Raw genomic sequence first — 15,664 nt, 5'->3', positions numbered from 1 at the left:
TTAAAGAGGCAAACGAGTGTGGGTTTTGATGTGGATTTTTCACAGTTGCCATTTTAAAACACTGGAGTCTCAAGCAGTTGTGCAGCTATACACTTGAGGTGCCATAGAACTGAGCTTTTATAGAGGTCAAGGAAATACTCATTACTGAGACAAATCTTGAAGGTAAACTCTGCATAGGAATTTCCTCTGCAACATAGAAACCATGAATTTTCTGGCCGCCTACTGTTATTAAAAAGGGCTCATTCCAACAAAGTGGCTGACATTGAACTCAATTCCTTGCACATGAGGGTCCATGTCTTTCACTTACTGATTAGAGCTGGGGGAGTGTGTAATGTATATAATACTTGTCACAGACCAAAAGAAAAAACTCTTGAAGTAACCACCTTTAAGCCAATTGGGAATGCTGCTTTCAGCAGAATCTAACAAAAAATAAACATGAAACTAATGACCCTGAAAAATATTTGTATAGTTTCCTTTGGTCATGGTCCTGTTGGCACACTTTCAAGCCTTCAGTTTTTCATGTCCTGTGGATTGTAGTTAATCATAAATTGTGAAAGTTTTGTTCTTATCAGAACTTTCTTTTTGTAAATTACATGCTATCCCAACACTGTATGTTTTAGAGGTCACACTGCAGAAAAGAGGCCTGTCATGTTAGCAAAGTCAAAATAAAGGCTTCCTTTGCCCCCCACCATTAGGTCTCAAGAACCTCACTGTCACATCCTGTTAAAAATTCTTTTCTTTGAGTTGCCAGACACAAAGTTGAGCTTGTGGTTTGCATCTTTATTTATTAAAAAATAAAAAAATCTATGAAAAAGTTTGAATGGCCAGTACAAACTTAGTATAACAGGGATTATGGCAAGTGCAAGGTATTTTGCTGAATTGATTGAGAGGCTTTGTGATATGTGCAGAAAGAGTGGATATTTCTGATTCAAAAGACCTGTTTTTAAATCCTGTTTTCTAAATTTGTAACAGGATTCGAGTTACTTGACTTCTGAGCTCTCCTGTCCTCATCTATGGAGGAGGGAAAATAATTTATAGGCTTATGGTACAGATCAATAACAAAAGGCATATGTGAGTTTCTGATGTGTAATGGATTTTCAATAAAAGTAGTAATAAAATAATTGGAGAAAGGCAGTTATAAAGAGAACCAGACTATGAGATTCTCTCTAATTCCTTTTCCAATTAAATTAAAACACACACACACACACACACACAGTGGCCAGGACATAGTTGACCATCAAGGGATATTACTCTTTAACATTGCAAGTCATTGTTTGGTTTCCAGGGCTGAAAAGACACGTATATATTCCTGACTCAACATTCAACAATAGATGGGATGCCTGGGTGGCTCAGTCGGTTAAGCACCCGACTTCAGCTCAGGTCATGATCTCACTGCTCGTGAGTTCAAACCCCGCATCGAGCTCTGTACTGACAGCTCAGAGCCGGGAGACTGCTTCAGATTCTGTCTCCATCTCTCTGCCCCTCCCCTGCTTGCATGCTCTCTCTCTCTTTCTCTCTTTCTCTCTTGAATATAAAATTAAAGAAAAAAATTTAAAAAAATTTAAAAAAAACGTTCAACAATAGATTGCCTCATTGTAATGCCTCTTAAATATTAATGTGCATTTAGATGACCCAGGAATGTTGCTGAAGTGCAAATTCAGCAGGTCTGGTATGGGGCCTGAGTTCTTGTTCAGTAGGTCTCGGATGGGGCCTGTGACTCTGCATTTCCAAGAGGTTCCCAGGTGATGCCTTTAAGTTGACTTACTGTTCACACTTTGAATCTCAAGGCATTGATGGTCAATAAATAAGACAATAAATATCCTCTGTTTTTTCCTTGCAATATCTTATTTCATAGAGCATAAAGAGTTTAGAGATGATATTATTTCACACGTTTTCCAAATGAGAAATTTGTGACCAACAGAGGTTGATGAATTAGTTAAAATTTGAGATCCTTCAAGCTAACAGTTCAGCTGCATTTCTTATCTACCATGGTCAATTTTTTAAATTGTGTAACTATTCTCCCATCCCTCCTATTTGGTTTTCATGTTCCTAGAAGTTAAGAATAATCAAGTTTCTTCTTAGATCTTTATCACTATTTTCCAGTTCTTTCTGAGATCGTTGCTCATGTTAGTATGTAACCATAGTTTGTCAGCATCCACACTACTTAAGCCCATCAAGAAACAGCCCATCTTTAAAAAAAAAAAATTTTATTTAATTTTTTTTTTTTGAGAGCGAGCAAGAGAGAGAGAGAGAGAGAGAGAGAGAGAGAGAGAGACAGAGAGACAGAGTGTGAACAGGAGAGGGGCAGAGAGAGATGGAGACACAGAATCTGAAGCAGGCTCCAGGCTCTGAGCTGTGTGCACAGAGCCTGACACAGGGCTCAAACCCATGAGCCGTGAGATTATGACCTGAGCCAATGTCAGATATTTAACCGACTGAGCCACCCAGGCACCCCAAGAAACAACCCATCCTTGATGGAGCCATCTTTAGTGGCAAAATGATTGGTAGAGGTCAGGCAGGTTTTGATGCTTTGGGGTATAATTAATATCAGTTAGGTTTTTATATCAGAACGCCTCCCTAGTGGTTTGGAATAAGCTGCCTACTCCTGCCTCAGAACCCATGAGAAGCCAGATGACCTAAGAGCCATCAGCTCAGCGATACTAGGCATTTCCATGGTTCTACCACAAAATAGCCCTGACCCACCAATAGGGATATTTTTTATTGCCTTGTTCTTTCCACCTCAATATCAGAGGACAAGGTCCCATTGCTTTGGAATCCCCAGCCTTGTTTTTGTAAATTCCCTGGAATAAAATTGTGCTGTAGGACAATTCTGTTATCTTTGTCCCTCAATTATGAAGGCATGCTCCCTTGCCCCACCCCCCACCCTGGGACATAACTCCTTTAGTCATTCCTGTGGTTGAGGACCCCAGGTTAGGTATGCTCTTAGGAATGCCCATTCCTCTTTTCTCCCAGGTTTCTCACAACCAGTACCATAGACATAGGGTTTCTAACCCATGTTTAGAAGCTAATACTGACGGGAACATGTTCATAGAATTTTTTTTAACAAAGATTAATTCAGAATAATGAGAACATCATAATCACCCTCAATGTATAAATGATTTTAATTTAATAAACAGTTAAATGTAACATAATCATAAGAATGTTTCAGAAGAGCAAGTTTAGTTTGGATCACTGGTCTCTTTTCACAGTGAGATAATAAATGTTCTTGAGCCAAAGGCAACTGGACAGAAGTCTCAGGATTGCTGCTCTTTCTTTCCTTTTCTTTTTCTTTCTTTCTTTTGTTCTTTTGTTCTTTCTGTCTTCCTTCCTTCCTTCCTTCTTTCCTTTTTCTCTTTCTCTCTTTCTTTCTCTCTCTCCCTCCCTTCTTTCCTTCCTACCCTCCTTCCTTCCTTCCCTTTTTTTATTTCTTATCTTCTGTCTTTTTGGGTGTGTTATAGTGTACTGTAAAGGGATTCATTGTTTACCTATCATAATATAGCATAAATATTTTTAATGTCAATAAATACACATTTTCACCATTTTTTAAATAGTTGCTTAACTATGTACATAATGGCAATAATTTAATTAATATGCTAATGTGGGGCATTCTGATTCTTTCTCAACTTCTCTTGTTTTTATTAACCAAGCTGGTCAGTGGCTTTGTTAAGATCTAAGCAACTGCTGCTCAGTTATTTCTTGCTTATCTATTCAACTATTTACCTCCTCAAAGAATTCTCATAAGTATGTTATTTCCCTTTAGATATACATTACCCAGCATGGGTAATGAAGTTAGTAATTTTGCGATAGTATGGTAACTATAGGGATTAAAACCTCGGATTCTGACGTCAGCCTGCTTGAGTTTGAATGCCAGCTCTGCCATTTGCTAGCTGTGTGACCTTGGACAAGATATTCAACCCCTTTGTACCTTAGTTTCCTCACCTAAGGTAAGGGGATGATAATAGTACTTTTCTCACCTAGTTGTTGTGAAGATTAAGGAAATGATGTATTTAAAAGGTACAGAATAGTATCTAGCATTTAGTACTTGCTCAAGTAATATTAGCTACTTTTAATGATAATTAACTTGCTCTGCCTTTTTATTCACACTATTAAACCTAAATTCCCACCAAAATGTGGCTGCAGACAAACTTCATTTTTTGGCAAGAAATACTGGCAACAGAAAGAGAGGAATGAAGTGGTCTCAAGGAGGTAAAGCACATAGGAAATATGGTCAGTTCTTGTTATGTGTTCAGATACTGAATGTTTAGTACAGTCAAGTCGCTGGACTAGGCTACAGATGTCAGAGGCATCTCGCATAGTCACCAGACACCTGTCAGTCACCTGCCATTAGCCAGGTTATGTCTTCCAACACAGGTAGATTATCTATGATCTTTCCTGTCCATATGGATGAGAACTGCATGTACATTTACTTTTACTTCTCCCCTAGGATTCTTTCTCCTAGTGAAAGCAGAGAAAAAGTAGTTTTTGGTTTACTTGGGCTTTTCCTAAAGAAAGGACTTTATTATAATCATTTGACCTCCCTAAAGAGCCTTTTCTGCAAACAGTTCTTCACTATCCAGCAATGTTCTGGCATCTGGGAGAGCCCTCAGCAGGGGCAGTGACTAGGTATGAACTTGGGAACTATTTTGGGAGATAGGAAAATGCAGGGAATTTGGGGTCAATCGTTCACTCTTAACTACTAGAGGAGTACATTAGGAACATTTGAATTAGCCATTTTTCTGCATTTTAATTGTTAGACCAAGTCCTTGGTTGTTAAGGAAATAAATTCTACAACAAATCAAAGGTATGAAGGAAAGCCCAGGCATTTTTCTTATCTAAAGAGGCTCTGTGGTCTGAAGCACTGAGAAAAAAAACTTGCATGTCAAAAGTCCTCATCTTCATTCTTAGTTTTGTACCAGATTTAGTTTTGTACTAGAAAAGGTAGAGCAACCCAGTTTTTTCATTTAGGCGGAAGTTCCTAGTCCTCCTTGTAAGCCTATACTATTACTGTTCAGGACAAGAGTCTTGATGGAGTAGCCAAAGCCTAGCGGGATTGAATGATCTGTGTGTGGTCACTCAGCTAATCAGCAGGCTTATTTCTTACAGTGCTTTCTTGTGGACTAGGATTCCACTTTGGCCCTCCTTCATGGGATGTTTCCTAGAATATATGCTTTCTGAACAAACTATAGAGAAGAAATTGTCTTCTAAAGAAGAAGCCAAAAGGAAGAATAGATTAATCATTGCTTCTAACCTGAGAGTATCTGTTGAAAATTGTATATATACTGAAAATCATAAATGTGTTTTTTTTTTTTACTCTAAAGAGTGGGTATGTCCTAGAACTAATAGGGATTTTTAAGAGCTCCAGAATTTCTGAGAAACGTGTTCAGGGAAAATACAAGTAGGTAAACATTTGAAGCCTGGTTGGGTGGGAATTGTAGATCCAGTCCTCCTCATAGTTACAGAGGAAAGTAGCAACTACGAATATGTCAAATGAGTGTTCATCATGAGAGGATCAGCACACCCATGCTATGGAATACTATGTAACTATTAAAATGAAGTATATAATAATGAAATATATTAATGCATTAAAAATGTTATGAAATGAGGACAAAAATGAAGTGAAATGGAAGATTATCTGTGATAAATTGTTTAGAAAAATCATGGTGCATACTATTCAGAATGTGATCTCTGTGTTGTAAAAAGCAACATAAAATCTGTAAACACATGGGTATAGGTAGACGCCTTGGTTAAGAGCTAGATGAACATATTTCAACTATTAGCAGTAGATTTCCCAAGGTATTGAGAGTGAATAAAGAAGGTGAAAATGATGGCAGGGTGTTGGGGAGAGGAAACTGGAGAGACACATTTGCTTTATTCATATCTGCATTGTTTGAAATTGTTCTCATAAACATGTATTTTTATAATATTTTATATAAAAAGCCATAAAAAATCTTTGTATCAGAAATGAATCTCTTTGTGTGTCTGGTGGTTTGAAGCTCTGTTCTACAAAGAAACATGTCAGTCAGCAAATAGTGCAAATGACAAGTATTCCTCCACCTGAAGAAACTCCATAAAAAAATTATAATATAAATTGTCTCACACCTGTAAATATCAGCGGTCACATGTCACAGATTATAGGAAGAAATAAAAGTGAAATCCAAAGCTGCTGTAGATGGAAATCATTACATCTAGTTTGAGTGGGCTGATACTAACAGCAGAAGGGAAATGTATACAGGTGAAAAAAAAAAAGATGCCGATAGTATGCAAATGTTTTCATAATAATATGAGAAAGATATGCTGCTGCTGTATTATGATACTTAGCATCTTAGATACTGATTGCCGTCCTTATACCTTCCTTATAAAGCATTCCATCCCAACACAGAGGAGAATAATTTCCCTGGAAATGAATCCGTTAACTAATGAACACATTTGTACTGAGAACTTCAAGTGTGCACGCTCTAGATACGGGTCGGGGAGGGGAGCACAAGGATGAATGAGAGCCAAGCACTGCTTCGTGAAGCTTATAAACTACTGGGGAGCTAAGGCGCTACACTGGCTCTGGAGTACAATGGAGACTGTAGTAAGCACACAAATGCATAAACTGAACTAGGACTTCAGAATAGCGTGGTTGGATGGTCCCGCCAAGGACAGGTGTTTTGTTTTCTATTTTGTTTCATCTTAGAATAGGAAAAAATCTGACCATCATTATAAGCAGGAGGGAAAGAGTATGGAGAGGTGACAATGAGGTAAGAGAAAGGAGGTGATTAATAGGAGGTAACCCAGGGAGAAGCCTAAAGGGAGCCCAGGGGGCAAGAACTGGCAGGAGAAGGAAAGATATTACACAAAATATGTAAAAGAAAGAAGAGGGCCTGAGTAGTAAGGAAGAGATGCTCTGAGGTGACGGAAGAGCAAATCGGAGGAGTCCTCAGAACAGCTCTGACTTTCTCTGTCGAGCGGGAAGTTACAGTATTGACAGAATGAGAGGTTTGGTAGGCTTGAGGGCTGTGGTAAGTCTTGGAACAGCCTCTGTGAAGAGTATATGTCAACCAGGGATTAGAACTTTTAGGTAAATACCTTGTAGGGCAATTGCTGGATTGTAGGGTAGTTCTATTTTTAACTTTTTGAGGAACCTCCATATTGTTTTCCAGAGTGGCTGCGCCAGTTTGCGTTCTCACCAACAGTGCAAGAGGGTTCCTCTTTCATTGCATCCTTGCCAACATCTGTTGTTTCTTGTGTTGTGGATTTTAGCCATTCTGATGGTTGTGAGATAATATCTCACTGTAGTTTTGATTTGTATTTTCCTGATGATCAGTGATGGTGAGCATGTTTTCGTGTGTCTCTTGGCCATCTGTATGTCTTCTTTGGAAAAATGTCTATTCATGTCTTCTGCCCATTTTTTTAAGCACCGGGTGGTATATGGAAGTAAGGAATCACTACATTGTACACCTGTCGCTAGTATTACACTGTAGGTTAATTAACTTGAATTTAAATAAAAGCTTTTTAAAAAAATAAGTCAACCAGGGAGGGTTAACAGGGTTGTGGAGCATCACTGAGGTTCCAGCTGAGGTGGAGTGCATTAATCTTTAATGAAACTAATAAAAAGAAAACTTTTGTATTACTTTCTCTGGCAATGTGGTAGCTAGGCATAGAGGCATGGAAATTCAGCTTGGCCAGAGGGCATGTTTTGTAGAAATCAAATGACTCAAATTGAAAGCCGTGTATGAAAACTTATTGGAAATTAGTCAAATAGTTGCATCATTTCACATTTCACTTTGTCAATATGTTTCTTTCCCCTTAAATTTTATAGTTAAATCAGATAACTATATTTTCATAAAGAAATGGGAACAGTATCCTGTACTTCAAATGTTAACCAACCAAGTAATACCATTAAAATTTCTAAAGTTTCTAGCTCATAGTTGCTTCTCATACATTATGTATTTTTAGGCTGGAAAAACTAATAACCTCCTTTTTGGAAGACCAAGATCCGGAGAGTAGACTAGAGGTTGGCACTGATATGCGTAAAATTCATCACTGTTTCCATTATTTAAAGGTAAATTTAAACATTTCCTCTAGTAGAAGCCATTGTCTGCCATGTTGAAACTGCAATACAGTTTGCTAGTTGACCAACTCTTACAACCCTGAAAAGATTAAGATCCAGCTTCTCATGTCCTGAATGGCATGATCTTCAAACAAAGCTGGGCTTATTGAACTTCTTCAGAGGTCATATCTTGCCTGCCAGTGAATAACTTGTAGTTATTTTTCCAGGAATCTCTACCTTGTGCACAGAATAGTTCCATGTTCAAGAACCATTTCTTTTCAAGATACATCAAGAAAGTTGTGTCCTGCATTTTCCGCAGCAGATTAGATTTATCCATATAAACCCTCAGTTTTTCTCTGCCTTATGTTTTACCCTTTCATGATGACACAGTGGGAATATCATTAACCTTTATTTCTACCTCACTTGTGATTTGGCATTCTTCACTATGATGATAAGCATTTGTTGTGAGTCTTCTATGGGCGAAGCCCCGGGAAAGCAAAATTGAATAAGAAAGGTCACGAAGGGGACATCTATGGAAAGAATAATTATAACACATCATAAGTGCTATTGTTTAAAGTGTAAATCAAATGGTATGGGGTTAAGGAGAAGGAGAAAGAAGTTCAAGAGGAGATAATGTTTGAGTAAGAATTTCCAAGTTTAGGGAAGGAGAGAGATGATAGCAGAGAAGATGAAGGGGAGGGGAGAGAGGCAGGGAGAAGAAGACACATGGAGCTAAAGCAGCTGCATTGGCAGAGACAAGGAGGCAAGAAAGGACATTCATGCCTGATTTGTGCAAAGAATTGTCAAAGGGGAAAAGAGTCCAAGAAACTAAGAAATTTGGAAAAGACAGGATGCCTGGGGGGCTCAGTCATTTGAGCGGCCGACTTTGGCTCAGGTCATGACCTCACTGTATGGGTTCGGTCCCCATGTCAGGCTCTGTGCTGACAGCTCAGAGCGTGGAGCCAGCTTCGGATTCTGTGTCTCCCTCTCTTTCTGCCCCTTTCCCACTCACGCTCTGTCTCTCTCTGTGTCTCAAAACTGAATAAAAGTTTAAAAAAAAAAAAAAAGAAAAGAGATACGGACTCTAAGCTCTTATTTCGTCTTACAGAAACTATTGAATGACAAGAAGATCCATGGAAAAAGCACAGTCTCTTCGGAAATCAAAGATCAAGACTGCCAAGAACCATTAAAAGAGAAAGAATATAAAAAGCTACGAGACCTTCTACAGCAGAGGGATAATGAAATCAGTATCCTTTCTGAAGTGATTAGGAACTTACCCTCTACTGGCTTAAAAGAGGAAGTGAGCACAATTCCATGTCTTCCCCTGGCCACATCACCTAGGTCCCCGCCCTGCTTCCGGTTCACACTGCTTCTTTTCATTTAGAAGAGGTCCCTTCCACAAACAAAATGTAGTGGCTAGTGAAAAACACAGTCGTTATAAAAGAAAAAAAAATTACTTTGTTTTTAGCCAGATACATTTACATTATGGGGGAATATTTCAGTTTATTGAAAAGTGTGGTCTTTTTCACACCATCTCTTAACATTAAATTTTGTAGAAAATATATATTTTTGGACTATTCTGCTGTGTTCTTTCTGTTACAGTTCTGAGCCAAAAAGTTAGCGGGTTATCTTTAGCTAACTGACCGGACGCTGGGCTGACCACAGCCTCACCATGGCCCAGAATTTGTGGCTGGTGTGTGGGCGAAACTCAAATGGTGGCTGAAAACTGACAAATGGTATTTAGCTTATGAAGAGCAGAGATTGATTTAAATGTAACTTTTTATTTAAAAGCCAGATCTACTGCTTCGGGTTCTACTTACAGATGTTCCCAAATTTGGAAGTGAGTGAAGAGTGTTCAAGATAGAAACCTTTTTGGCTCTAGGAGGCAGTGTGTTTGGGGTCTGAGAGCAGGGAGCTGCCTCCAGTGGGACTGGGTGGTTACCTCTGAAGAGCCCCTGTTGGGTGGGTTAGACCTCAGGTCTCCGCAGCATTTCTTTGGTATTGTTTCTTGTCATATCTTTCAAGCTTCTCGTACAAGATTTGACATTGTCGGTACATTTGCAGACTTGAAACATGCATAAGAAGTTATTTTGGTCAGTTCTTACAGACAGGTGTTTTTGTTTGTTCGTTTTTATTTTTTTTTATTTTTTTTTTTTTTAAATTTTTTTTTTTTTCAACGTTTATTTATTTTTGGGACAGAGAGAGACAGAGCATGAACGGGGGAGGAGCAGAGAGAGAGGGAGACACAGAATCGGAAACAGGCTCCAGGCTCCGAGCCATCAGCCCAGAGCCTGACGCGGGGCTCGAACTCACGGACCGCGAGATCGTGACCTGGCTGAAGTCGGACGCTTAACCGACTGCGCCACCCAGGCGCCCCTGTTTGTTCGTTTTTAAAAAGCACCAACGGGTCTTTTAGCTTCAGTCAATGTGAAAAATGCGTGAAAAGAACATACATGAAGGACATCCACTAATAAAGAGGTAAAAGCAGACCACATACAAGGTAGGCACACTGCCTGATTGACCTCAGTCTCTACTTTGAGCCGAGTATTAGCAGACCCTGTATGCCTGATCCAAGTGAGTTTTAGCTCCTTTATCAGCCGGCCAGCAGCAGTAGGGTCAGCCATGTATTACTCTGCTGCACGAGGCCTTGTCTGTGAGCGCTGCCCACAGTCTCACCCTGCATTCCTTTTCACCCTGTCCATCTCCAGGGATGCTCCCAGCCCAGGACTCAGCCTCAGCCCCAGTCCCAGTCTGAGCTCTGCTTCTTTTCCTAGCTTTGGTTGTCTTTAGGATCTGCTCCCGCTAAACACTCCGACCAATTCTTAATCCCCCTCTGGGCTTCTGAATGTGTGTGCCCATAGGAGGGGTGAGGTGAGATAGGATAGCCAGGGAACAGTCTGGGCTTACACATGTATGTTTACTTAGACAAGAGAGTGACAGAGAGACTTACCTCATCTCCCTGACTGACTGCCAAATCCAGGTACCACTGCTTGTGTGGGGCTGCCCTTGGTCTTTGTTGACCAAGAACAACCTGAGCAGGGTCTCCTCCTTGTGAGACTCATATTCAAAGTGTTGGCGTGTAGGAGCCATAGTGAAAAGATCGCTGAACCTGAAGTTCACACCTAGATTGACATCCTCGCTCTTCATGCATTCGCTCTACAGCTATTCAGCAAAACTCTTTCCTACCCCTCAGTAGTAGGAACGTGAAGCCTGCCCTGCCAACCTCACAGTGGTGGCCAAAGCCAGTAAGGTGAGTGACTAGCAGGTGCTTTGAGCACTGTGGTGTTACATGGTGGGAGGTGGGACTCTGTACATGATGGGCAAACTCAGAAGGAAAAACAGCAGCTCAGATTTACTCATCACAAAGCTTATACTTATCCAATGGCTAATGACCAAGAAAGGCTGCTGAAATTTCAAAGCTTCTCATAGCCAGGTTGGAGGATATTTTCGTATCCTGTCTGTAGAACCACCAAGGTGAAGACTGACAGGAGGAATGAGAAAGACCTGGTCTGTAGGAAAAACAGGTGGTAATACTTGAGCTCAGCAAAAGACAGTAATGCAACCAAAATGACAGTGAATGACACTGAACATTCTTCTTGGAAAGGGAGAGAAAATGGTGTCATTTCAGTGACATTATCAGTATGAATAAAGTTCAGACTGCCCTTCACTAAACATGTAACAAACAGCATGTCATTTAGTACCTCGCACAACGAAGGCCCAAGTTCAACGGAATGGGCAGGGGAAGAAGACAAAGGAAAGGTGGGGAAGAAGGAAGGCAGCCAAGAAGATAAATCTGTACTCTGATCTTATGAAATGTACCTCAGAACACTGTCTGTCTCTGCTTAAATTCTGCCAGGGCCTGCTATACTTAGAATGAACCTCAACTCCTTACTCCGGATCACAGGGCCCTACGTGATTGTGTGTCTGCCAAGCCCCTGATTTCACATACTATGTCTCTATCCCAAATATGTTAGGCTTTGGTCATAGTGTCCTTCTTGTTGTTCTAACACCAAGTTTCTCATCCTTGGCACTATGGACACTTTGGGCTGTATAAATTCCCTGTTGTGGGGGCTGCTCTGTGCACTGTAGGATGTTTAGAAGCCTCTCTGGCCTCTACCCACTAGACTTCGGAAACAGCACCTGCCCCCCACTGCAGTATGACAACCAACATTGCTTCCAGACACGGCCAAATGTCCATTGGGTGGTAAAACTGCCAAGGCCCTTCTCCTTAGGGTTTAGCACTAGCCAGTAACTCTGCTGAGATACTCTTCCTCCAGCCACTGCTTCCTGTCATTCAGATCTCAGCCTAAATGTCATTAGAGAAGTCCTTTGTGAGCACCCAATGTAGAGTAGCCACTCAGTCATTCTTGACCTGTTATTTTTTTTAATGTTTATTTATTTTGAGAGAGAGAGAGAGAGCAAGCACGAGTGGAGGAGGGGCAGAGAGAGAGGGAGAGAGAATCCTAAGCAGGCTGCACACTGTCAGCCCAGAGCCCAATGCAGGGGCTCCATCCCACAAACCATGAGGTCGTGACCTGAGCTGAAATCAAGAGTTGGTCGCTTAACCAACTGAGCCACCTGGCAGCCCTCTTGACCTTTTTAAAATTAGTTATCCAGCCCTTTCATTCTCTAATGTTTGGTTCATGTGCATGAAATCTGTCTTTCCCCAGTAGGACATCTGCTTTGTGAGAGCAAGAAGCCAATATACCCTTTCATTGTTTCATCCCTGTGCCTAGAACAGTGCTTGGCACATAGTACAACTCCACTGAATACCATTGAATGAGTGAGTGACTGGATGTTGCCACTGCAGTGTGTGAACCAGTGGAAGCCCCTGATGCTCTTGGTAATCAATTCCATATGAGAAGGAGTGGAAGATGTGGGCAGATCCCTGTTCTTCTCTGCTAGGACAAGGCCCAGATACCACCTCTGGTAAGGACATGGTTTTTTGAGGCAAAGAAGAAGCCATATCAAGGACTGTGAGAGAAAAAGTGATTGCACTTCCAGAAATCTCCCAAGAAGTTGGAGTCAAAGCTGAGGAGGAAAATGGAGTCTGAGCAGGCGTCTGAGCAGCAGTCTTCTCTCCCCACCACATCCATATTTCCTCACTCCTATTTTAGTGAAGCCATCTCTGGGGATGGTGGAGTTCTGAGGTTCTCAAGTGGTGGCCGAGATTCTTCAGAGTTCTCAGCATCTTGAGCCCGAAAGAACAGCAAAGTGGGGTGGAATGCAGTGATGTTATCATCAGTGCACCTAGTATATTGAAATGGCCTGCAAGAGGGGCATTTTAAAGTAACGTATCTGTAATAAGAATTCATCTCTTTTCAGTTGCATTTGGGACCAAGATTTAGGGATTTTTTTAAAGTGACTTCAAGTCCCATTTGAATCTATGCTATGCAAACGTGTTGAATGTGGGGGTGCTCTGGCCACCAGAACTGATTTGCCTGGTCTGCCAGCTGGGCGGACTCTGGTGTTCTCCCTCTCTGCTCCTGCTGCCTCCTGAGCAGTTTCCTGGATTCAGGTCTTACTTACTCACAGATACATGCATAGCTCCACTGCCTGCTCCTACTAAGTGTTCATTTCTTATAAACCCTTTCATAAAAATTTTAAGTCTTTATATTTTAAACACCTTGGGATTGCTAATTTTTCATATAATGATGCCATATTGACTAGCTTCCTAAACTGTCTGTAACTGGATAAATGACTTCAGGAAGTTGAAGTCTTCCTTTAGTGGTCTCTTTACCATGTGAAAAATAGCAAATATTATTTGGAATATTAACCTCAATTGAGACATTAGTGGTTTCTTTTAGTGTTTATTTGTATTTGAGAGAGAGAGAGAGAGAAAGAGACAGAGGGTGAGAGGGGGAGGGGCAGAGAGAGAGAGGGAGACACAAAATCCGAAGCAGTTTCCAGGCTCTGAGTTGTCAGCACAGAACCCCTACATAGGGTTCAGACCCACAAGTGGTGAGATCACGACCTGAGCCAAAGTCAGATGCTTAACCGACTGAGCCACCCAGGTGTCCCAGAAACAGTATTTTGATCATTGCAATTTAGCATGAGTCACTAAATCCTTAATCAAGTTTCAGATATTCTGGTCAATATGCTAAAGAAGGAAAAGAAGAAAGCTCAGGATGCTCTCCACTCATCTGGCATGGATAGAAGTGAATGTGGACACTCACAGAGTTCACCTTTTCCACCTGGGAACCCAGAAGGTCTGAGGACTTTGCCATCCTCAGCTCCCACACAGGTCCAGGACGTCAACACTTTTGGGTACAGATCCAGTTTGCTCCACAGAAAAACAGGTCAGTTATATTTATTTATAAATATAAATTATATTATGTTAAATACAGAGAACCTAGGCTTAAATGAGAAAACATAGGCTATCATAAATTATATGTCTATAGAAAAAATAAATAAACATGGAAACGGTTATAATTTTATCATGCTGTTCTTCATCATTGTAATTCAATTGCTGTTATTATCACTAATATTTCTAGAGGTTTTAAAGTTGTACCAGCAGCAGCTTCAGCAGCAATAACAAAAATTCCCAGGTTAAGTTTATCCTCAAAAGGAAAACAAAAAACAAAAAACAATCCTGGCATTCCTCATTCTCCATAATGGAATTCAGCATACCATTTTTTAGTTTGAAATATGCAAAGGTGAAGAAATGACAACTTATTTGTTAGAATTATTTTTTATAACTATCACAACTCTTAAATTAAATACTAGTTTCCAAAATTGATGACTGAACTTAAAATACGAAGTATGAATTATCACAGAGTTCAGAGGCAGAAATAGATGGGTCCAAGGCAACAGGAGAAAAGTTAACATTAGAGAAAGGAGCATATAACCTTTCCTCCACAGGAGGGAAAGAATAAGGACAGATGTTTCATTGCCAATGTGATGACACAGTATTTGTTTCTAAATCTGAATAAGCTCTTTGTAGCAAAATAATTTAACAATATTATTACAGTCTGCCTTAATGGACAATAAACAAACAAAACTTTGTCAGATAGGATTTCGCACAGTTGGATTGACAAGGAGGCACTTCTCCCAACTTGTAGTTTTTGATTGGTATGTCAGGCTTTCTTTAAAAATATTTTTTAATGTTTATTTATTTTTGAGAGAGAGAGAGACAGAGCACAAGTGGTGGGGGTGGATGGTGGGGCACGGGCAGAGGGAGACACAGATTCCGAAGCAGGCTCCAGGTCCAAACTGTCAGCACAGAGCCCGATGCGAGGCTCAAACCCACAAACCATGAGATCATGACCTCAACCGAAGTCAGACACTTAACCGACTGAGCCACCCAGGTGCCCATGATTGGTATGTCAATTCTACAACTACAGAACCATGCTAGAGGCCCAGGCTGGTTTGTGCTATTTTCTCTTTCTATTAGACCAGTAGAGTGCAATGTACCGTTATGTGATTGATGTCTTTCTCTTGAAAACATTGAGAAATCTGAAACATGGAACATACCAGAACAAAGGGGTGAAAAGCTTCCCCTTTTGGCAATATAGTTTGAAAATCTCTCTATAGGAGTGCCTGGGTGGCTCAGTCAGTCAAGTATATGACTTCGGCTCAGGTCATGATCTCACAGTTTGTGAGTTCGAGCCCCCCGTTGGGCTCTGTGCT

General features: G+C 40.6%; 1 protein-coding gene across 1 annotated transcript in view; it reads left to right on the top strand.

Moving 5' to 3' along the window:
* KIF6 (kinesin family member 6) overlaps positions 1-15,664 on the top strand; it is a 394,043-nt gene that overhangs the window by 177,058 nt on the left and 201,321 nt on the right. Inside the window, 3 exon segments of the mRNA XM_030315426.1 lie at positions 7,942-8,047; positions 9,144-9,282; positions 14,119-14,334. Of these exon segments, the coding sequence (XP_030171286.1) occupies positions 7,942-8,047; positions 9,144-9,282; positions 14,119-14,334 (461 nt within the window).

The sequence above is a fragment of the Lynx canadensis genome, chromosome B2, assembly GCF_007474595.2.
Source record: "Lynx canadensis isolate LIC74 chromosome B2, mLynCan4.pri.v2, whole genome shotgun sequence".
In the NCBI taxonomy this organism is placed as follows: Eukaryota; Metazoa; Chordata; class Mammalia; order Carnivora; family Felidae; genus Lynx; species Lynx canadensis.
This window is presented reverse-complemented; position numbering and strand designations above follow the sequence as displayed.